Source organism: Anneissia japonica, unplaced genomic scaffold (assembly GCF_011630105.1).
Source record: "Anneissia japonica isolate Jap-2015-1 unplaced genomic scaffold, ASM1163010v1 scaffold211_len1577895_cov191, whole genome shotgun sequence".
NCBI lineage: Eukaryota > Metazoa > Echinodermata > Crinoidea > Comatulida > Comatulidae > Anneissia > Anneissia japonica.
In genome coordinates, this window is record NW_022711099.1 from 414,325 (window position 1) to 438,515 (window position 24,191).

A 24,191-nucleotide genomic window follows, 5' to 3' on the forward strand; every position below is an offset into this window, starting at 1 on the left:
TCCTTACATATTTTCAGAGTAAGAAGCTGAAATTGGCCAAAGATCTGTCACTGTTGGTTACTTTGTGTAAAAGCGTGCATTTTCACAACTTCAAGGAATCTGCCCAGAAATGTAAGCATACCATTATGTTAATATAAATGAGAAAGATATTACTAAAAGGCACCTAGTAAAAAGAAAATATTTTAAGGACCCCTACATAAACAAATGTTCACGCTTTTAGGGTTATTTTCTTGCTCTCAAATTATTTCTCAGATCTCTTTCTGATTTTGTTTTAATTGTGAATGTGTTTATGTTTGATGAGTGACATAAATATTAAACATAGAATTAAAACAAAAACTCTTCTCAATATTCACTCATTGATTATTGTTATTAACTCTGAAACCTGACATACAGACAAATTTTACGAGATGTCCTCCTTTGGTGAGAGTAAGGCAGTGGAACTTGCCAAGAGCCACGGTGAACAGTACAACGAACACAACAAGAAGTTCCTGAGCAGAACCTATCCTGCAGGCTGGAGAACCAACTCTTCAAACTACAATCCTTGTTCCCTCTGGAATGCAGGTTGTGCAATTGGTGAGTATCTGAAACTATTGTGTTTTAGTGACAGTGAGTAATCTGGGACATTTTTACGTTACTGTGAGGTATGTGCACATGCATATATATATATTCATAATGTGTGAATGCTGTTGAGTTTGTGTGACAGGCATTTCCTATCCCAGACTTTTTGTAACAAATGCCACAGATGACTTAACCGAGACATAGCAAGCATTGAAATGCCTGTGACAGTGTTATGGGTTATAAAAAGTCTGCCCTTGTGAAATGTTGACACCCTGTTGAAATTAGTACTATGCTGTTTTGCAGGTTTTCATCAGTAGTATAGTCCCAGATTACTTGTTAACTCGTATCTAAAATTCAATGTTATATATTTTGTGATAATATGCCAGGTATTTACTGTATAAATACCAAGCAAGCTCTAAGTTTGTCTTTCATGTTTTTTAAGTTGCCCTGAACTATCAGACACATGGAGAAGAGATGGATTTGTATTTAGGAAAGTTTAAGCAGAATGGGAACTGTGGCTACATCCTAAAGCCAGTCTTCATGAGAAAAGGTATTATAAACAATTTTATGCATTCTGTGCTCTTTTTTACATATTGCTCATACTGTCGAACACCTCCTTTGGAACATCCCTATTAAAGGGACACTATTTTTGGCCACAAACCGAAAAAAGAAAGCACTACAGCCAACCCTGATTCGGGGGACACCCCTATTATGGAAACACTCTTTTTGGTCTCATAGGTGTTTCATAAAAAAAGGTTCTTTTTTTAATCACTTTTTTCTCTTTTCTAAGTGGCATATCCCTTCACGAGACAAACAAACACAAGATACCTACTTAAACTAAGGCTTAGGGAGTGGAGTTAGTTTGCTTTTGAGAAAAAAATCCTGTTATTGTTGCAAGAATTGAACCCAGGACTCTGGGACTGGAAGGCGAGCATCTTAACCACCAAGCGATCCAACTCCACTCCTGTAATATAATATACTATATTTACTCATTTGTAGCTGCTGAAAATGTTGATAATGGTTAACAATAATAATAACAATAATAACTGATATTTACTGAAATACTGTAATACAAAAGAAAAAAAATCCATAATTTTCATAAGAGTAAAAAACATACTATTTTGTGTGACCACCACCATCCCCCTGGGAGAGTACACAATTAATGTTGATTTTTGTCATTTTGAGATCATCATTTTATCTTCTTCATAAAAGAGTACACTTTCAACCCCTCTCCCCCCCCCCCCCCGCCTATTTTGCATATATGTTTTTCACTAATTTGAAAAGGTTGAAAATTATGGATGGCCCTAACTAAATTGATATTTGTAAACTTTATATTTAATTTGGGCACATACGCTCCTCTTCAATTGCTTATCTCTCTTGTTCTTCAAAATATATTTACTAAATTTTGTATGGTTTTATATACTCATCCACATTTTGTTTACTCTTCTTCCAAATAGAGGGTGTGACGTTTGATCCTGAAAAGCCTGGTGATCAGTACAAAAGCAAACTGAAAATTAAAGTAAGTAATATAACTGGATTTCAAAAGCAATGATAGCAACAAATTGAGAAAAATATTCCATCAACAAGGACCAGCTTGGCCTCATAGCTAAAAAGTATATTAATAATAATATTACTGTGGCGTGCCCATGATTTCAAAAAGAAGGTGGGGGGGGGGGTGGTGGTGTGCTGAGTAGTATTAAATTTTAATTATTAAAGAAAATGCACAATATCGTACCAGAAGAAGCGAGGTATAAATAAAAAAGAACACCCCCATCTTTTTGATGGCATCCCACTGTATGAGGTCAAATAATATACAAATACACTTACTTATGGCACTTTATTATAACTGGCCTTTTAAAATTTACTCAATACAGTATTAACCAAAAATAACCTCCTATCATTTAAAAAGATTCAATGTTTTAAAAATATTATACCAGTCATAAAAATAAAAGGAAGGTCTTTGAGACAAAACGGCTCTGGCAAGAACAGCTCTGTGACCGCCTCCTTCATGGATGTTTTTTATGTTACTTTTCCAAACAGTACATCAGAATGGAAATGGCCCTGAAGCATAAAGCATAAATAAATAAGAAATTACCTATTAATTAGTATGATGTTTTTATAAATGTTTCAGCAAATTGAGATTGATATGTTTAATGGGCTTATAAATCATAGTGCATGTGTATTTATTTAGTACTGGTATATTAATATTTAATAATGATGTCAGTGGTGATGACTGAGGATAATGATGTATTCATTTCTAATGTGTAAATTCCATTAAAAAAAATGTACAAATTGTAAAAAAAATCAAGTACAAATTACAAAATAGCACCTACAGTAGTATATGTTACTATTATATATTTGTAATTATGGTTGAAAATGATGAAAAATATTTAAAAATAATATAGTAATACTATTATGTGAAATATTTACATATTCAAGCTGTGGTTTGGTAAACCTTTGCTTCCAATTTTAGGGTTCCTGATTCAAATCCTGTCAAACTTTACAATTTGTTCTTGCATATAAAATATCATTAAGTCTCCATGATATTTGTGTTATAAACCATACATAAATTTATTTACATTGCATTATTTTTAGATAATTAGTGGCCAACAGCTTCCAAAGCCTAAAGGATCAAAGGAAATAATTGACCCATTTGTGAAGGTTACCCTGCATGGTGTCTTCCAAGAACAGGAAGATAAAACTGAAGTGGTAGAGAATAATGGTAAGTAGTGAAGGGAAAATCCACACTATGTAACTTTATGATGTGGGCCTCATTTGCCTATCTTTACGGTGGAATAATCAGTGAGCTCATTTACCTTTGCAGGGTGATGGTCAGTAGGCTCACTTGCCTTCATTTGCAGAGTGATAATCAGTGGGTTCACTTGCCTACCTTTGTAGGGTGATGATCAGTGGGGTTTACTTGCCTACCTTTGCATGGTGATGATCACTGGGGCTCACTTGCCTACCAATGCAGAGTTATGAGCACCAGGGCTCACTTGCAAACCTTTGTAGGGTGATAATCAGTGGAGTTCACTTGCCTACCGTTGCAGGGTGATAATCATTGGGCTCACCTGCCTACATTTGCAGGGTGATAATCAGTGGGGCGCACTAGTCTACCTTTGCAGGGTGATAATCAGTGGGGCGCACTTGCCTACCCTTGCAGGGTGACAATCAGTGGGGCTCACTTGCCTTCCTTTGCTGGGTGATGATCAGTGTGGCTGACTTGTGTTGGCCTATACCATGTTAAATAAATAATAAGATATCGCAACCATGTTTTATATTATCTGTCTAGGATTCAACCCACACTGGAATCACGAGATGGAGTTTGATGTGAAAGTACCTGAACTGTCGCTGCTCCGCTTCACTGTTTACGACTATGACATGTCCACAAAGAATGATTTCATTGGACAGTACACAATTCCTGTGACAAGTATGCAATTAGGTAAATATGATGATAATGGTTTAACATATTAGTATAAATTATCAATATATTTTTATGTATTTTTTTGTAATATAATTGAGGATATCATTTGTCAACATATTTGTCATATGTTATACATGTCTTATTTTTTAACAGTTTATTGTTTATAGATCACTAGATTGGCATGCTATCATTGCCACATGACTTGCAAACCATCAATGACATCATAGTTCATATGATATGTCATATAGTAGTGATATGCAAATTATCAATTATTTGACCATTTACAGGAGTGACTGCATGAAATATTGATGTGTGTTATAGAATAGCAATATAATATTTGATTTAATAAATAATTTGCTATAATTATTCATTTTAAGGATTGAGGTGCAAAGTTAATGTAGTACAAGATTTGTTAATAGGTATATTAATACCAGTTTTAATGTTTCTGGACAGAACATTAATTTAAACAATTAATGGTATACCTATCAAAACTGTAAATCTGCCAATATATTTCTTTCACGTAAACATGTCCAAAGCTGAAATGCATTGTACTAATTGTTTTTAAACCTTGTCCTGTAGATGGCAGCAGACAAAAGTGTGTTTGCAACAGAGTGAATCAGAAGAAGGCTGTAAACACACTTTTATTTGCTGCTACCTAGAGGATATGATTTACAACAACAAAATAATCTACAGTGTGTTACAATAAAGGTGATGTTCACAGAACTATTGAAAACCAGTAGGTTAATCATCATCAACATATTTCAAAAGCTAATAAAGAACAGTATTTTGAAAAAAAACTTACCTTATTTGCAACTGCACTGTAAATCTTTGCAAAACCCCAAAATTGATGATTGTTGCACCACTTATTATTTCATAATAATTAAAAAACAATTTTAAATTCTTTTAATTAATTGTAAATTCACCTGTTAATTAACCACTTGTACATTGTGAAATTATTTGTATTGATTATTTCAAAATTTGAAAGTAGCTGCACTACGTAATACTGAATAATATAATTTAAAATTAAACTTTAAATTGTTTTAATTTAGCTGTTAATTAACCATCTGCACATTGTGAAATTATTTGTTTTTGTTAAAATAACTATCTTATCAAAACAGGGTATCATCATGTACATTTGGTGTCTAAGAAGGGTGTTTCATTGAGCCCAGCCTCAATTTTTGTCCACATAATGATGTCAGCGACATCATGATGTGTAACCGTAAGGTATCAACGTCATTGATTGATTAGCTGTTTTTGCTTGGCATCTGTAGATGGAATGCTGTGCCTTTTATACCCTTAATGATAACTGCATGAGTGGGTTTAGTTTCTGTACTATACTAAGTTTAGTCTGCTTCTTGGGATTTCTTTTGCATTTTTCTAGTATTTCCTTCTGAACAAATAATTATTGATTTAACTAACTGAAATATAACAGTTTTGAGATTTTAGCTATTTTACAGTTTTACTGTTTTTTCCCTCCACATAACAATAATTTGAATAATCTAGAGTGTGCTACATTTATTACTAACATAGATAGAAGAAATGAATAAAACAAAAGCATCTATATGTGACTAATAAATGATACATTCATCTCAGTTAAAAGAATGATGCATCCAAAATTTCTAACCATATTTGAATTAAAAAACAATTATTACCCCTATATAATTTTGTTCAATTTTACCTGTTGGCATCTTCTGTTGGAAACAAGTTTGCTACCATAAACTGCCATGCTTAATACCTCTGCATAAAATTTTATCTTTTGCTTCTCTGCTAAAAACTTGATAGCAAATATTATAAAAGCAATTCCCATTGTTCTTCTGTTAAAAAAAAAACAACTCTAAGTTAAAAAAAATGATTCTGACCAATAATTTGTGTTCCATCTTTCACTTCACAAAAACAAAGCGAACACAATGAAAATACTTGCAACATTTTCTGAAGCTTAACTAATACAAGTTGCGCTTTAGAAAATGTTGCGAGTAAATATTAACTGTTAAAGTTGATTTAGCATTCCAATTGTCAAACAAATTTTAAATATATAATTTCTATGTTTTATGCTGAGATGTTTTATAATGACTTAGTAGTATAGCTAAGACTAAGCATAATATGGCGGAAGGCAAAGTTCACCCGAGTTGTTTGCAGTGGAAATTGAAAGTACTGTGTTGTATTTTGCTCCATAATCTGCTGTTATTTCCATTGGAAATAGTCCTTATAGCTCCGTATTAATAATAGTATACAGTTAATCTTTATTTCTCTTGTATCTAAGAAAAGGAAAGAGGTGCCACTCAAACGATTAGATTACACGAGATCTTAATTTCCATGTCTGGCATCTGCATCTGTTTAAAAACACCATTTAAAAATGCATGTGAATTGTCAAATTAAATCATTTGTAGGAAATGTTAATTAATAATAATAATAATAATAATAATAATAAAGTTTTTATCTGTTCTGAAATCTACAGAACAAGTGGTTGTCATTGACTATATCAGAGTAGTTGACAAGCTTCAACCAATAGTATGTAGAGATGCCAAGTTAATATCATTTGCAATATCAAGTGCAACTTCTTTCCTTTATCTACAAGATAAAATACTTATTATTAACATTTTGTAGTTAATTCCATTGCAGTAGATTTAACAACAATAGTACAATGTCAAGTTTAGTGTAATGATCTTATAAACTTTGTAACATGTTTTTCTTTACCTTGTATAATAACTAACTTTTCTTTTTGTTCATCTTAATTTCTTTCTTCCTAGTTATCGTAAGCATCAGTTTCGTTGCAAAAAAACCTTGTTCCTCTGAACAGTTTTATTTCAATTTGTTTTCCTCATCAGGACTGTCCATTGGTTCTATTAGTAATGCAGAACTCATGTTTCTTTTTCTTCTTCCCATTCTTGTTTTTCTTACTGTTTACTAAAGTTGTGCTCTTACTGTAGCAGTTTGATTAAGATGTGATGACATGTTCAGTTCAGTCTTATCTTCAATTGATGGTATGACTGCATCCAATATACACATTATTTATTTGAAAAGTGCCCTTTTCATGAATAATCATGTTCAAAGGCGCTTTACATTAAGAATACAATAAATTAACAGTCAAAAAATAAACAATTAACAGTCAAAAAATAAACAATTGAGAATATCAAAATTCATACATTAATTACAATAATATTTATAAAATGATACAGAAAAAAGGATCCAGTATTAATGAACCGACAATATTGTATATATACATTCAATAGTAACACTTTCACAAATATTTCATAGACTAATAAACTAATGAATTCATAATGCATTCAATAGTAAACTAATAGTATTTTCAGTGTTTCACAACACATAATATAATAAACCATATTTACATTCAATAGTAAACATCATATATCTTCCATTAAACACATTCAATAGTAGATTAGCCACTGTTTTAACATATTTTCAATAATAAACCAATCAAAACACATTCCTTAGTAAACCATTTTCATAAGACATTCAATAATAAACTAATGAATATTTCATAATACATTCAATATTAAATAATATCTTCAATGTTCCACTACACATTCTATAGTAAACCTAATTATCTATACACATTGGTTAATAGTAGTAAGCATACCATAACACTCAACAGTAAATCAAACATTTATATATATTGAATAATAAACCTGTCAAAACACATTTGATATTAAACCATATTATCAGTACACATTTGATAGTAAACTATATTATCAGTACATATTGGATAGTAAACCATATTTTGTATGTCCCATAACACAGTTAGTGGTGAAACACATGATCTATTTTCAAAACATATTCAGTAGTAAACAATGCATTAAATGTTCCATTCATTAAACATTCAATAGTAAACTATATCAGTAAACATTCTTTAGAGAACTGTGTCTATAGTACACATAGACCTACATGCCATGTTGATAAATTTTACTTTGTATGTACATTTTAGTTTAATTTACTCCTAGTTAAAGTTTATTATTTTTCTCTTATACTTGGATGCACCGTTGGGTATTGTCCAACGTGTGCCACTGTTACGAAAGTGATATCCATTAAATTGAATTGAAAAAATACAGGTGGCTACACTAGATAACAAACAGATTAGTTGTTCTGCATATAAGTATGCTTCACATTCAATATTAAACCATCTGGTTTCTATCCAATAAAACATTCATTAGTAAACCGCACTATTTTTTTTTATACAACCTTTAAAATATTCTTGTTCTACATAATATAATACATTCAATAAGTAAACATTTGCCTTATTCAATAGTAAATAATACTAATATTTCACAACACATTCAAAAGTAAACTAATGTTAACAATGTTGAATAATTAGTATATTTGATACAACACACTGATTTTTGGTTTTATACAATCATAAACAATAAATGTTCTAGATTCATTCAACTGTAAATAAGTAATACATTCAATATTACAATATTTTCATAACATATCCGATAGTAATTTAGTATACTATATTACATTTAAGAGCTAATCATTATACAAACAGATACTTTAATAACTTATATTATCAGTATACTATAATGACAATAATGTATATTTTATATCGCATTAAAAAGTAAACCATAATGTAATGAATTCATAATATGTCAATAACACATTCAATAAAAGGCATACATTTATCGTGACATTCAATAGTAAACGATACTGTAGTTTCAAAGTTTCAAAATACATTCATAAATAAACTATATTTTAATAAGAAAATAGTACCAATATATAAATTGTTTCATAAAAATTAAATAGTAAACCATTTTTATAACATAATAGTACCAATATATATAAATTGTTTCATAAAAATTCAACAATAGTAAACCATTTTTAACAACACAATAGAAATAGTACCAATATAAATTATTTCATAACAAATTAAGAAGTAAACACAAAATGTAATGAATCATATGTTAATAACACATTCAATAAAACCATACATGATATTCACTAGTAAACAGTTTTAAGGTGGCATAACACATTTTATAGCAAATCATTTTTATAAATTGTTTTCAACACATTCAATAGGTACAGTATTATGAAACAATTTACCAGTATGTAAAAAATTGTTTATAAAATATCAAATAATAAAGCAATAGTTGTTTAAACATTCTATGTAGTATATATATTAACATCATAACATTTAAAATGTTAGATGAATGACAAATCCTTTTTTTATAACATAATTGATAGTACAAATATTTTAATTGGTTCATTACACATTCAATATTAAACCATTTTATAATTATGTTCATAGTATATTCAGTAATAAAGCAATGTTTTTGTTTTAAACATTCAATACAGTATATAAAAATATTGTTAATGTTTCAGTAGTAAACAGTTTCACAACACATTCAATAGTAAACCATATCATAATATATTCAGAAATAAAGCAATGTTTTGAAACACATTCAATACAGTATATAATATTTTGAGTAACTTTTTTCTTAACATAATAGTTAATCAATGACACATTCAGTCACTCCTTCGGTGAAATTTCCAAGCCAAACCAAGTACTTTGAAGATTATTGAAATCTTTCCTGGACTGCATCATTGCTTCGACTTGATCAGCATCAGCATTCAACATCATTCAATTGGGTCACAAATTAATGGTTACCATGCAGCAGTGGCGTATCTAGGGATATGCACACTCCCCACTAAAAGAACTTTTACTCATAACTTTGGCAATATTAAGTCGATTCCAGTACTAGAAACCGACTTAATATTGCTAAAGTTATGAGTAAAGTATTAGGGCTTCTGTGAACTAAAGTAAACAATAATGCCACATTCTTTTGCTAATTACTCAGTTTACCAATTAGCACAATTACGCTAGTTTTGGAAATGCAAGCCTCATTTACATAACTAAACCTATCAATATTTAATAGCACATTCAATAGTAAACCATAGTCAATATTTTTAAGTATTGTGCACTTACCTACATGTCAAAAAGTGTAGTGCTACTAACATGCACTTACGAGAAATTCCTTACAGCCTTTTGATTATTTCGGCCATGTGTTCAAGTCATTCTAAAAATTAATTTCTTTATAATTTATCTGCATCCATATTTGACTAATAATTAAGTTTAATATATTAATGTAATGAAAGAGCTAGAAATAAAAATGATAAATAATATATTCAAAGAAATAAATAATACAATAAATAATAAAAAATAATAATCATTATTAATATTATTTAATACAAAAGATATTTGTCTACAATATACATAATTTGCAAAATTATGAACAGTATATAATAAATACATTTTCATCAAATGCAACATTCTCATCATGGATTTTATAAACAATCATTCTTTATGTACATTATCTATTGTAACAACTGTTTTTGTGTATTTAGACATAGAATTGTAGATGTTAGAGCTATTTTACATACATACTTGTAATAATACATTTGCTATAATATAGTATAATGTAACAATATATACATATTTTTTAAATTGTTATATTTTACTGTGTGTACATGCATGTAACTATTGATATTTGTTTTACACTTCATGTCTATTTTAAATATGTAATATATTGTACTGAATTTATTTAGATATACAGATGTTTAGATGTTGTTTAACATTCTTTGATCAAAATTTCATATGAACTTGTTTCTTCATCCATAGTTAGAGTATTTATTTTAAAATCCTACCCATTCAATTCTGAAAAATGAAAAAAAAAAGCTTTTACTGTTGGAATATTTCAAATGCTTGACTATAAATCAAATCACAATCAGTGCACATTGAACAGTGCAGCTTTGAACTGATGCTACTCCAGCCAATGCCAAGAGTGGTGGTTGTATACTAGCATAAAATACACCAATTATTGTCGGTTATCTAGTTGGTGTACCTAGTCTTCCCCGAGTCTTGGGAGACTCCCGAAAATTGGCACGGTCTCCAACGAGAAGCAAGTCTCCCGCAAAGTAGCCCATTTATTGCCAATTAAAAATGTGCGTTTTTTAGTACCGTATTGTCTTCCTTAATGTCGGCTGGCATGGGTATCAGCAAACTCGGCAAAATACAATAAGATGTGAATAAAACTTTATATACCAGATATTTCTGAAGTGGCTTCTCCCAACTTGGAACTTCCTGCATCTTGCCAAGTTGGCGCTGTATTGGCTTAAAATTCAATGCTTTCCAATGCTATAAAATGAAAATCAAAAAAATAAAAAGCTCTGCTCACTAGGGAATACCAATACTAATAACTAACATTTACCAATTAATGTAAATCTCTTATAATCTGCTAATTTTAACCAAATACAGTATATTTCTTGCCCATCCAGTTTCTCAGGCCAAACCTTTTGGTTGGAAAGGTTAAGATAACAATTGTGATTCAATTTCAAAACCTTAAGGTTTGATACCGACATTGCACTCTTATTTGTGTCTTTGGGAATGAAATTTTATGTAGTATAATAAAAGTGGACCAGTATGGTCCCATATAAGGCAAAAATTACCTGGTAGGTTGAATGCATTGCAGTAATCATGTAATACACCATTAGTAGCCAAGTATATATGGCTACTGTGTTTGTTCTACTGACTGGGGTTAACCAAATGACCTTGTCATATGCTATATAAAAAATTATTATATAGTATTATCTATTCTTAGGTTTATGACCTTTGCATTGTTTTCATAATATTGTCATCTTGTGCCAAGTTATACCATGGAGGTATTATTGAGATCACTCGGCAACAGATCCCTTTAACGTGACAAACCAACGTGTTCCCCGCCGCGCCTTTGGATCGCACACGGCGTATTACTTATTAACATTTTTTTAGTTATTAACAACTTGGCAACGACATGCTTTTATACGCAGTTGTGCGATAAACCGTTTCATTTTAACTCATTATCTTTGAAATTAACAATGTCCCCCTGATTAGATTTTCATTACTTTTAGTATGTTATTATGTGTATATTTCACTTCGCAAAATATTTCTTTTACAATTACTTCTGTGTTCATTATAATTAATTTTGTCTAAAGATCGATTGGTTCATCTATAAAGCTAATGCAGCGTAAAACTGAAAATTACTTCAAAGTTCTTCACACGTTGCGACATCTTTGTTCTTGGCTCATTTGCATAGCGCTGCGTGCGTGGAGCTTTTTCGAGTGATCTCCTTCTCAATAATACCTCCATGTTTGTACTACAGATCGTGGTCAATAATTTCTGCTTTCAATACCCTCAGTTATTATTTTAAAAAATAAAAACTTTATGCATGTTACTTGGGTATTTTTTTTTTTTGTGATATGAATAAGGCGTGTGGGTGAGTGCTTGCGCGCGTGTTTATTTTGGTGTATATGACTGTTTTTGGTTGTCGGTGGTGGGTTAGTGTGCTGCTTGCATTGAAAGTTTATGGATGTAGACAAGTCAGTGTATGCCAGTTTTTACAGAGAAAATATTAAAATTATGAATATTATTTTAAAATGTTTTCATAAATTCAAAATATTATTAATTAATGACATTTGTTTAATCACATTCAATTATTGAAATTATTGCTACCTTTGATTGTTTCAGGTTATACACACATGCCTTTGTATACCGATACAGAAGAACTTCTGTATTCATCAACGCTGTTTGTGCATGTTAGTCTTGAGTAACTCTGGTGACGCATATTGGACGTACTATGCGCTAATAAAACACTACTATTGGATGGTAATGGTACTTCTATTGGATTGTAGAATACTACAACGGAATGGTATGATGCTTCTATGGGATAGTACAGTACCAGTATGATATGGTAGGATACTACTATGGGATAGTAGGATTTTACGGATGGGAAAACATTATTCTTAGATGGTCAGGTACTACTATGGGATAGTAGATTACCAAATCCCTGATATTATTAGATCAGTGCTGTATTAGATAATCTAAACATTTTAAACAACACATTTTACCATGGTTTTATATGTACAGGGTAAACAGACCAAATTTTTAAACAAGTTTTTATGAAAACAAATAATAATCTAGTATATAAAGTTAATTTGTAAATAATCTCTTAATATTTACCACTTTTCATTTTATAAGTGTTGGGATCAGATTTAGATGAATAATGACTAACAATTTTGATCATTTAAAGTGAACAAATCATGTAAGGATTTGCAATGCATTTTTACATTTTAAACATTTTATAAACAAAATTTATTTTTAATTCTTTTAGGAAAACTTTGGTATAAAACTTTATAATGTGATTGCTCTTGTAAAGAAGATATTTGCAATTATTTAATTAATGATTTATATCAAAGTGCAAATAATAAATCTACATATTTAAGTAGTCAATAATGTTTTACCTTCAGTATTTACCTATTTGAGCCTTCATATTTTTAACTGCACATAAAATTATGCATGTTGAAAGTCAATAGACATAAACAACCATTTAACACACACAACATAGGCTAGGCCTAGCAAGGCCTCAGGGTTGACACAGCCTTCAGAATTGTCTGAATATAGTGAATTATGACACATAGTTTGAAGGATAATTGCATCATATATCTAATATTTATCGTAAAGATGAAAACTGTTTTGTAATAGCTTCCTAATTGTAGACGATTCAAAAGGCCTTGCCAACATGGAGGCCTATGTTGTGTTTGTTAAATGTTTGTGTATCATTGCCTTTTAATATGAGCATGTGCAGTCCAAACTACCTTTGCCATCACATCATGTTCTAAACTCTTACATTAGAATATCAGCCCAGTTAGGCCTACTTTTTATAATAATATTGTAATTAATATACAGATAATTTTTTCTACTATTCTTAGGCTTATGAAGCAGATGAAATCTTTTAGGAAATTTTTGTTTATTTTGTATACCTAACTTTAATATTTAAAAGCCTTGCACACACTTCGGTATATAGCCATAAGCCAACAAATCCATCCACTTAACTCTCTTCGGGCACTTGACGACACAGCAGCACCTGCTATTGTGGTAGTGTCCATGGAATCATGTTAGCTGACAATCATTGCCGCAGTGTGCCCGGTTTAACATTAACAGTAAAAATTAAAATATTTAAAAAGATTGCACTAAACCTGGAAACCATTGAATTCGTAAATATTCATATGTAATTATATACAATTAGGTTATACATATTCAGAAATGCATGAAGTAGATTAAATAAGATTTTGCATCAGTCAATATTTTTAAATGGATTAATTGTAAATGATATGTATGAACTATTTTTAACTAAACATTTAGCTGTCCTCAGTAGGAGTATTTAATAATGACTAAAATCATATGAAACCCATTACTGATGATTATAGATTGCCGTAAGTCTAATCTTTAATCCATATTGTAATTTTTGTACAGCGTCACCTACTGTTTTGTAATAGCTTCCTAAAATTGTAGACGATTCAAAAGGCCTTGCCAACATGGAGGCCTATGTTGTGTGTGTTAAATGTTTGTGTATCATTGCCCTTTAATATGGGCATGTGCAGTCCAAACTACAATATGTGTATTAAAGGTAAATTTGAATATAAACCCTGGCAATTTCTCTTCATATCCATTAATCTATATTTAATGTCTACAGTATTATTAACCTTTGTATCTTTTCAAGATATATGTTATTCTTAGAACACCTGTCTAACATATGAATTTATATCTGCAAATTTTGAATATATACTTATGAATGTATGCATCTGTAAATCACATGAATTCACCATTTAATATCTGGAACTTGACCTTTGCCATCACATCTACACAAGAATGAGTTTGTTCTAAACTTTTACATTAGAATATCAGCCCAGTTAGGCCTACTTTTTATAATAATATTGTAATTAATATACAGATAATTTTTTCTACTATTCTTATGCTTATGAAGCAGATGAAATCCTTTTAGAAAATTGTTTTGTAAACCTAACTTTAACGTTTAAAAGTCTAAAGCCTTGCACACACTGCGGTATATAGCCTTAAGCCAACGAATCCATCCACTTCACTCTCTTCGGGCACTTGACGACACAGCAGCATCTGCTATTGTAGTAGTGTCCATGGAATCACGTTAGCTGACAATCATTGCCGCAGTGTGCCCGGTTTAACATTAACAGTCAAAATTAAAATATTTAAAAAGATTGCACTAAACCTGGAAACCATTGAATTCGTAAATATTCATATGTAATTATATACAATTAGGTTATACATATTCAGAAATGCATGAAGTAGATTAAATAAGATTTTGCATCAGTCAATATTTTTAAATGGATTAATTGTAAATGATATGTATGAACTATTTTTAACTAAACATTTAGCTGTCCTCAGTAGGAGTATTTAGTAATGACTAAAATCATATGAAACCCATTACTGATGATTATAGATTGCCGTAAGTCTAATCTTTAATCCATATTGTAATTTTTGTACAGCGTCACCTTTGGCTGCTAAAAAAATAACATGTGATTGAGGCTTTCCGTTGCCCTGTACCAGATTAATTTAAGAATAATTATAATAAAAGAAACTGGCTTGAGTAAATGCAGTTATGACTTGGAATCTAGGTTATGTCAAAGCATAATTCACAAGCCTGTGTCTAAATCATTGTAACAAATTGTTGTGCTTGCAAAGTCTCCTGTATTTTTTTTTAGTGCTTATTCAATGTAAATCATGCCAACGTTTTTATAAGTGTTGTTCCGAATATCAAGTTAGTGCAAGTTTTTAATGGCATCATACTAAAATACTTTAATCGTACATAAAAAATACTATAGATGATAGATGTAATTGTAAATGGTGCACCTTTTCGTAATTTCTCATACCAGTACTGTTCATGCAAAATAAGATGACTTAAATACCTAACTATATTTTAACTACTAATAAAAATATATGTTAGATCATGCATAGTCAAGTTTTTAGTTTTTATGATTCATATATTGTGGTTGTAGAATAATTATATTTAATTATATTCTTGATATTTAGTATATTCCATTTATTCTTGTAATGAACTGGTTTTCACTTTTTTAGTTATTTTTACTTTGTAGTAGTATGTAATTTAATTATATGTTTTACTTAAGTTTTAAAAAATGGTTGTTTTTATATAATTTTTACAATGTTATTTTAGTTGTGATAATAACTGCAGTGTGATATATTAATATTCAATGGTCTTTTGTATTCAAATTGCCATCTGAATTTTGAATTATAAGTTTTTTTTATCAACTTTCTAAACTTGATAAATTTATTTTTTAGGTAACTATGGTTTGTACTCATTAAGTATTTACTTTCAATAGTAAAATAATATAGATTAGCCTGACAAAGAAGCATTTATAGTGTTGTTTGTAGGCCTACAGCTACCAGAATCTCAATTTATGTGGTAATGGGATTTCTCTTTCATCTGATGATATTCATTTGGATTAATAAATATAATATAGAAAATGATTTCATGTTTCTGTATTTTTGTTTGTTGATCTATTGCCATCAGTCTTAATAATATTATTGACTACAGTACCTACTACCATAACTTTACTAGTGATTTTTGCTACCTACTTCCACTACTGGCTATACCATTTCTGTTTCTCGTTCGCTGCCACATCACAGGCAACCATTACTGCTTCTTGCTGTCACTTTGTTTTATTTTGTTATTCTTTCTTACGGTTACCACTTTACTGGCTACAGTGTTTTATTTCTACTTCTTCATGCCACTTGACTGGTTCTTTATATCATACTACTTGATGCTGCTTCACAGTGGCCATCATTTATGCTATGTACTGAAAATTCACTTGCTGTAACATCCTTGCTGCTACAAATTGAATATTTTACTACTTCTTTTTTGGAAGCTGCTGATGCTACACCTTTAAAACTACTGTATTCTTGCTGCTAATGCATTTTTAGCAACAACTGCAAATAGACTCGCATCAATTTTGTTATACACAGATAGTGAAAAAAAATATTGTACTTAACTACAGCTTACTTACAACATTCGTTGACTTGCTGCCACTGCACTGCTATATTATTCCTGATTCTTGCTGCCATTTCACTGGCTATTTCATTATTGTTCTTTGCTGCCACTTGACTGCCTAGTCCTAATTGCTGCTTCACAGTGGCTCTAATATTGCAGCTTTTCACTGACACTGCACTCTATTTTACTTCCATATCACTGGCTATTTTCCTGATTCTTGCTAACACTTCACTATTCCTGATAGTTGCTGCCATAATATCACTAGCTACTGTACCGTATATCATTCATGCTCTCTGCTTCCACATGACTGGCTATTATACCTATTACTTGGTGCTTCACACACTGGCTATATCATTCCAGCTTCTCACTGTCACTGCACTATATTTACCTCCTGATACATTTTGCCTCATACAAATTAATAGCACACTTTTGGCAGTACTTTTAATTAAAAAATCTTTGGTTGTAATTGTATTTTTTCAGTACTTTAGTCAAACTATCTAAAGCGATTGCATTAAATGCTCAGCGTCTTAAGTCATTTTTTTTTTCTTTTTCTTTTTTTTTTCTATTTTTTTTCTTTTTCTTTTTTTTTCCTTTTTCTTTTTTTTTCCTGACTCAACAAACTAAGCATTTAATGTTACCATCTTCTGATTTTCACTAAAGATCAATATAAGTAATTATACTGTAAGTATACTTAATATAAGTAATTGCATTGAATACGCAGCATCTTAAGTCATTTTCTTATTTTTTCCCCCCTTTCCTTTCTTTTTTTTCCGACTTAACAAACTAAGCATTCAATGATACTTTTTACTTATAAAATGCCATACTTGATATATAAAAAAAATTATTAGCTAGGTAACTTTTAGAAATACTTTTGCTAATGTAACTTTAGATGTATTCCAGTACATTTTACTTTAGTCAAATTATCTAAAAGTGACTGCATTAAATACTCAGCATCTTAAGTCATTTTCTTTCTTTTTTTTCCTTTCTTTTTCTTTCTTTTTTTTTTTTCTGACTCAACAGACTAAGCATTTAATGTTGCCATCTTCTGATTTTCACTGAAGTTGTCAGTTATTAGCTTTAAGTAATGCATTGAATCCATAGCATCTTAAGTTGTTTTTCTTTTCTTACTTCCTCTTTATTTTTTAATCAACAAACTAAGCATTCAAAATGGTGTACATTAAATATATATAAAACTACAAAAATAATAGCACACTTTTATTGCATTAAATACTCTATACTTTCATTTTTGTTTTACAACAAATTAAGCATTTAACGTTGCCATCTTTTTTTCACTAATCAGTTGTTAGCTTTAAGTAAATTGCATTGAATACGCAGCATCTAAGTAATTTTTTGTTTTGTTTTGTTTCTCTTTTTTCCAGACTTAACAAACTAAGCATTCAATGTTACTTTGACTTCATGAAGTACTGTACTTGACATATAAAAATAATAGATAGGTAACATTTGAAATACTTTGGATGTAGGTCTTATTACTTCAGTACACTTGAGACAAATTATCTAAAAGTGATTGCATTAAATACTCAGCACCTTAAGTCATTTTCCCCTTTTTTCTCTCTTTTTTTCTGACTCAACACACTAAGCATTTAATGTTACCATTTTCAATAAAAGTTGTCAGTTATATGCTCTTTCACTGAATACACAGCATTTTCAGTCTTTTTACTTTACTTTCTCCTTTTTTCGACTCAAGAAACTAAGCATTCAATGTGTTACTTTGACATATAATATGCTGTACTTCAAATATTAATAAAAATTGTTAGATAAGTAACATTTAGAAATATTTTTTACTACATAAACTTTAGACCATTGATGTTTTATTTCTTTAGTAATTTTTTTTGGACTAAGCATTCAATTTTATCATTTTCTGATTTTAACTAAAGTTGTCGTAGTCGTTACCGTTTTTAGTAACTGCATTGAAATTAGCCTTTAAGTTATATTTCTTTTTTTCTCTGACCCAACAAACTAAGTATTCAATTTTATCATCTTCTGATTTTAACTAAAGATGTCGTAGTCATTACCATTAAGTAATTGCATTGAATAATTAGCCTTATAAGCTATAATTCTTTTTTCTCTAACCCAACAAACTAAGTATTCAATGACTACTGATGATGGCAATTATCCACTTTTGAATTCCCTGACATCAGTACTGTAGTCTGTTGAGTAGTGTAGTGTGACGACTCTAGGATATATTGCGGGTGGGGGGGGGAGTAGCTAAGCTGTCTGACAGGGCGACTTGAGCTTGTACGCCCAAGCTGGAAGAAGGGTTTAAGACTTTAGAGGGGGTTCTTCTCCCAAATGAGATTTTTTTTAAAGAATAGGAACCTCTGGATGGCCGCAAATAGCACTCTTAGACTGTGACAGACAATTGTGTTGACTTGGTATACGGTAGGCCTATTTTTATATTTTTTATGGTCTGACAGCCTGACGAGCTCTCTCCAACAGGGGGTTTGACCTGTCCAGTGGGGGCTTAAGCCCCAGCTTTCCAATCCCCACTGGCACCGCCACTGGTAGTGTAGGAACTGGGAGGTATAAAAGTAATATTTTTATACCTCCCTGTGGAGTACTGTACCGGTATGTGGCCTAGTTCAGACTAGGTGGATAAACCCGGCTCAACTCAACCGGGGTTTATCCACCTGCCTGTCTGAACTAGGTGGAATTATCTCAAGTCGGGCTGTGTTCCTATAGTAACTAGGTCTGGCGCTCCACCGTGTTTAACTTTTCTAAGCCGGGCTTTAATCGTTGCGGGGTCTTGCATTGACTTCGGGTGACAAAATGACCAATCAGCATTCAATTACGTACGCTGTGAGCGAGCGTACGTTTCGTGAGCAATGTTTTGAAACATGTTTCCTGGTTACGGTTCATTATTATGCAAATTCTTGCCTGGGCTTAATTCAGTCTGAACTGTAGCCTCAGTATGATATTGGGCCTAAACTAGAATTGAACATTGTGTAGATATATATATTATATAGGCCTAGGCTAGTCTAGCCGGCTAGGTTGTGGTCCTGACTATTGAATGACATACCTTTTGTATTCTGCCGAGCTTAGGCAGGCTCTGGGCCTAGGCTCTGTAGTGTAGGGCATTTGGAGGAGGACAGTGGGGGCTTAAGCCCCAGCTTTCCAATCCCCACTGGCACCGCCACTGGTAGTGTAGGAACAGGGAGGTATAAAAGTAATATTTTTATACCTCCCTGTGGAGTACTGTACCGGTATGTGGCCTAGTTCAGACTAGGTGGATAAACCCGGCTCAACTCAACTGGGGTTTATCCACCTGCCAGTCTGAACTAGGTGGAATTATCTCAAGTCGGGCTGTGTTCCTATAGTAACTAGGTCTGGCGCTCCACCGTGTTTAACTTTTCTAAGCAGGGCTTTAATCGTTGCGGGGTCTTGCATTGACTTCGGGTGACAAAATGACCAATCAGCATTCAATTACGTACGCTGTGAGCGAGCGTACGTTTCGTGAGCAATGTTTTGAAACATGTTTCCTGGTTACGGTTCATTATTATGCAAATTCTTGCCTGGGCTTAATTCAGTCTGAACTGTAGCCTCAGTATGATATTGGGCCTAAACTAGAATTGAACATTGTGTAGATATATATATTATATAGGCCTAGGCTAGTCTAGCCGGCTAGGTTGTGGTCCTGACTATTGAATGACATACCTTTTGTATTCTGCCGAGCTTAGGCAGGCTCTGGGCCTAGGCTCTGTAGTGTAGGGCATTTGGAGGAGGATAGACTTGTTGAGAAAAGGTACAATGCAGATATTGCTGTGTAGTTTATCATTCCTTCCAGCTTTACGGGTACAAAAAGGCCTAGGACTTAGTCTAGTAGTAGTAGAAGACTAGTACTCTAGTAGAGCCTGAGGGCCTACCTAGGCAGGCCACATTCTCTTTTGTGGTGCTCATTCATCATAACATAGCATAGGCCTCCTACCTAGGCCTAGCCAGTGTCGGATTCTTTAACAATAACATTATGTGAGTAGATTAAATCACGCGAATTATTCAAAATAAATTATATGATTATGTATACATGACCTTAACACTCTCGTAAGTTCGATAATTCTCCCAAAAAATATTTGTGTGTGTGTGTCCATCTATCTATCTTGGCTCTACAGAAACCACAAAAAATGATGTCCAAACACGCTTTGTTGATGTGTTTATACAGACTAGGCGTGCTGTGTTTGATCGGTTGCTATAGTATCATCTACACTCCAGATTTCCTATTGGTTGAAAGTTTCCCATTATACACATTGCCCGGAAACATCTTGTAAACACCACGCGCGCGATCGCGTTAAACCTCTGCAGCTAGCAACGGATCGAGAAATAATGCGAAACCATGTGCGAAACAAGGTTCCTCCTCTTTCCAATCGTATTTCTATCACACGTTGCTATTAAAAATCATTTCTAAACTTGGACATAGATCAGCCATGAATAAAACTTCTATCTGCCGTTATTTCTTATTAAAAAATAGTACCATCATCGAGCAAAGTAAGTCAGTTTCAAAGTGAACCTCGTTTTTTCCCCTTTGTCCAAAATCAGCTTGGATAATGAACGCAATTTATGATTCCATTAACCAAACTTGTATATGCGCAATATAGCCTATTGTAACTATTATTAATGTAGGGCCTACTGAACATTACAGTTGAATATCATACGACCTTAACGTTCTCCTAAGTTCCATCATACTTGCAGATTTGTTGGGTAATGCCAAATAGGCCTACTTGATCTTGTTTCTTTTGAGAAACACCACCGAAAATTATGTTCATTCACGAATTGTCGATGTTTATCAGTTTGATCGGTTGCTATAGCGTTATTCGCAGTTCACGTTTCCTATTGGTTGAAAGTTACACATGATACCGTTGCCCAGAAACAACTCGTAAACACAACGCGCACGATCGCGTTCAACAAACATCACTCTACTACGCGTTGTAACGGATCGCTGAAATGGCGAAAAGGGGTTTAAACCTTATATTTTTTTCCACCGATTTTAAAATATCTGCTGAAAACTAAATAAGCCTTTGGTTAGATCAGCTGGGATTACGATCGAATTGAGAATCGACTCGACTAACCAAAAGTTATTACGTGCCCATTGACTCTGTTGAAAGTAAAACTATATTACCGGTAATGTATCCCTAGCCTATTTTCCCAACAAATACAAGTTACAGGTCTCCCTCCAATTAAAGACCACTTTTTTTCTCCCCGACGAATTGTATTTTCTCTCCCATCCCTGTTTAAATTGTAATGCATGATATAATTACTCCAAACTCATTATTAAATTTACATTTATTTGAAGATAATATACACTACCTATTGTAGAAAAAATAAAAGCCCTCAAAAAATTAGTTAAATAATTAATTAAAATTGTGTTTGGTTCTAATTTACAATTTCAAAGGTAATACAGTAACTTGCTAAGTACGGTACGGTACTGAATTTTAAATGCTTTGTAAAGACCTTATGTACGCCTAAGCTTAATTATGTTTTTAAAACTGTCAATCATTATGTATTACAGAGTGCTCAAACTTTTCTTTTCGTTTCGTTTGTCTGTTTATTACAAGTATAAATTTGTTGCTGTAATTATTTGTATCGCAATTATTATGCCTAATTACATAAAAAGTAAAATGAAAGTTATTCTTCCTCAATGCATCGGTTAAAATAAATTTGAAGCTATAGAACTGAAATAAATTAATTTAATTTTTAACTTTCAATATTTAATTCAGTTATCTTCAGAGTTTATTGCTGTACAATTCAATCAATCTTCAGGTTTAATTGAATTCTTATATGACCAGACCTCGATCTTGACCTAGCATGTGGTAGATACGGTAAATCTTAGTATCATTTAACAATGGGAGGAAGAATTAAGACCGCAATATATAAAAGTACATTATTAAACTTGGAAACACCGTCCGGACGTTGGACGGAAAACGACAGTTTGAACTGATAAAAGTGAAATTGACGATTATGATTTCAATTCACGACATGCAATCGCTTTGACCTAGTTCATACAGATCATCATCGTCACTCATGATGATAGGCCAATGAGTCATGTTCAAATAAAACCACCATATCTTGTCAAGATTAACAATATTTATATTTAATAACCTACAACATTCGGAAAGACCAACTGGCACTGGCTATTTAGGTATGTAGGGCATAAATTGTTGACGACAGATCTGAAGTACTTTATCCTGCATAATATTCCTTCCCCTGTATTCTGAGGTAAACGAACACCTCAGCCGAGTCTCAGATAATAATACTTGTTGGATCGCACTCGCACACTCCCACCCTCACCTTCTCCCCTCCACCGGCATAATATTCTGGACCCTTGATGTTGACAGGCGCGAATCCAAGGGGGGGGGGGCACCTGGCCCGGGGTCCCCTTTAGGAAAGTCAAAAAAGGACCTGGCCCGGGGTCCACTTTAGGAAAGTCAAAAAAGAAAAAAAAAAGAAAAATGATCGGCATTAATCCTAGAGGTTATTTTCGGGCGTCTAGAACGCAGAAATTTCGCGGGGGAATTCCCCCGGACCCCATAGGGTATTTCTATCTCGATCTGCCCCACTTTTGTCCCCTTACCTCTCCTCATTTCTGGTCCCTTCCCCTCCCTTTTTTGACATCTCTGGATCCGCCCTTTTAACAAATTGATAACACGCATATAGGCCTATATATACTTTATATTATATATAATGTATATACCATATTTAATCTATATTATTATGTAGTAGGCTTGAAAAAAAGAAAATATATACAGTATTTGTCAAAAAAAATGTACTGTTTAATATTAGAAGGTAAGGCCTACCGGACACTTTACACGTTGCCCTCATTTAACCTATTGAGCATTGACCTCAATTCAATTCAATTCAACAACCTCTCGTTGGACCGACGACGTGACCGTGTGTGTGTTTGTTGGTTTTGTTGGGAAGCTGGAGAGGTGGTTTCTGTTTTTTCGTACTGTATAGCCTAAATGTAGCAGGTTATAAACTAAGTTTCGGTATTACTGCAAGGTTGGTAAATATCACAGAATATATTATGTCTTGTCGATTGTCATTGGAGCGTGATGTCGTTTAGGTTTTCGTGATTTAATTTCCAGAACAACGTCTGAGCCAAGCTGCTAGGCCTGCCAAGTCAGTCCTTCCTGTGTTTTTTTTTCTGGCACTGGAGCAGATTAGATTTTTATGCCTGGCTCACAGTTGGCCTAGCCTAATCTAGGCCTAGGGTAGGCCTTCGTATGACGACATAACTAGGCCTAGAAAAATACACTTATAAATATACTTTACAATCATCAATTAGAATCACAGCCAAATGAAATTGTAATTTGAGTGAATTAAATGGAATATTA

General features: G+C 32.3%; 2 protein-coding genes and 1 long non-coding RNA gene across 6 annotated transcripts in view; 2 read left to right on the top strand and 1 right to left on the bottom strand.

Annotated features, from left to right (window-relative positions):
- Window positions 1-14,221, top strand: part of LOC117107267 (1-phosphatidylinositol 4,5-bisphosphate phosphodiesterase delta-4-like) — a 64,217-nt gene extending 49,996 nt beyond the window's left edge. For 2 of the 4 annotated variants that reach the window (XM_033248895.1, XM_033248892.1), the window contains exons 16-23: window positions 18-111; window positions 394-573; window positions 1,001-1,108; window positions 2,016-2,077; window positions 3,154-3,280; window positions 3,851-4,000; window positions 5,101-5,206; window positions 12,498-14,221. In XM_033248895.1, the coding sequence (XP_033104786.1) occupies window positions 18-111; window positions 394-573; window positions 1,001-1,108; window positions 2,016-2,077; window positions 3,154-3,280; window positions 3,851-4,000; window positions 5,101-5,192 (813 nt within the window). In that variant the 3' untranslated portion in view covers window positions 5,193-5,206; window positions 12,498-14,221. The remainder of the gene's footprint in view (window positions 1-17; window positions 112-393; window positions 574-1,000; window positions 1,109-2,015; window positions 2,078-3,153; window positions 3,281-3,850; window positions 4,001-5,100; window positions 5,207-12,497) is intronic. The other 2 variants (XM_033248896.1, XM_033248894.1) reach the window with 2 other exon arrangements.
- On the bottom strand, window positions 12,760-16,332 carry LOC117107271. The gene is made up of 2 exons (XR_004445215.1): window positions 15,335-16,332; window positions 12,760-14,288 (listed from the first exon to the last, which is right to left on the bottom strand). It is a non-coding gene; the product is annotated as an uncharacterized LOC117107271 (long non-coding RNA).
- Window positions 16,333-23,725: 7,393 nt separating this feature from the next.
- The window catches only part of LOC117107295 (retinoic acid receptor alpha-like), a 103,758-nt gene continuing 103,292 nt past the window's right edge, over window positions 23,726-24,191 (top strand). Inside the window, exon 1 of the mRNA XM_033248926.1 lies at window positions 23,726-23,856. The gene's annotated coding sequence lies outside the window, so the exon portion shown is untranslated. The remainder of the gene's footprint in view (window positions 23,857-24,191) is intronic.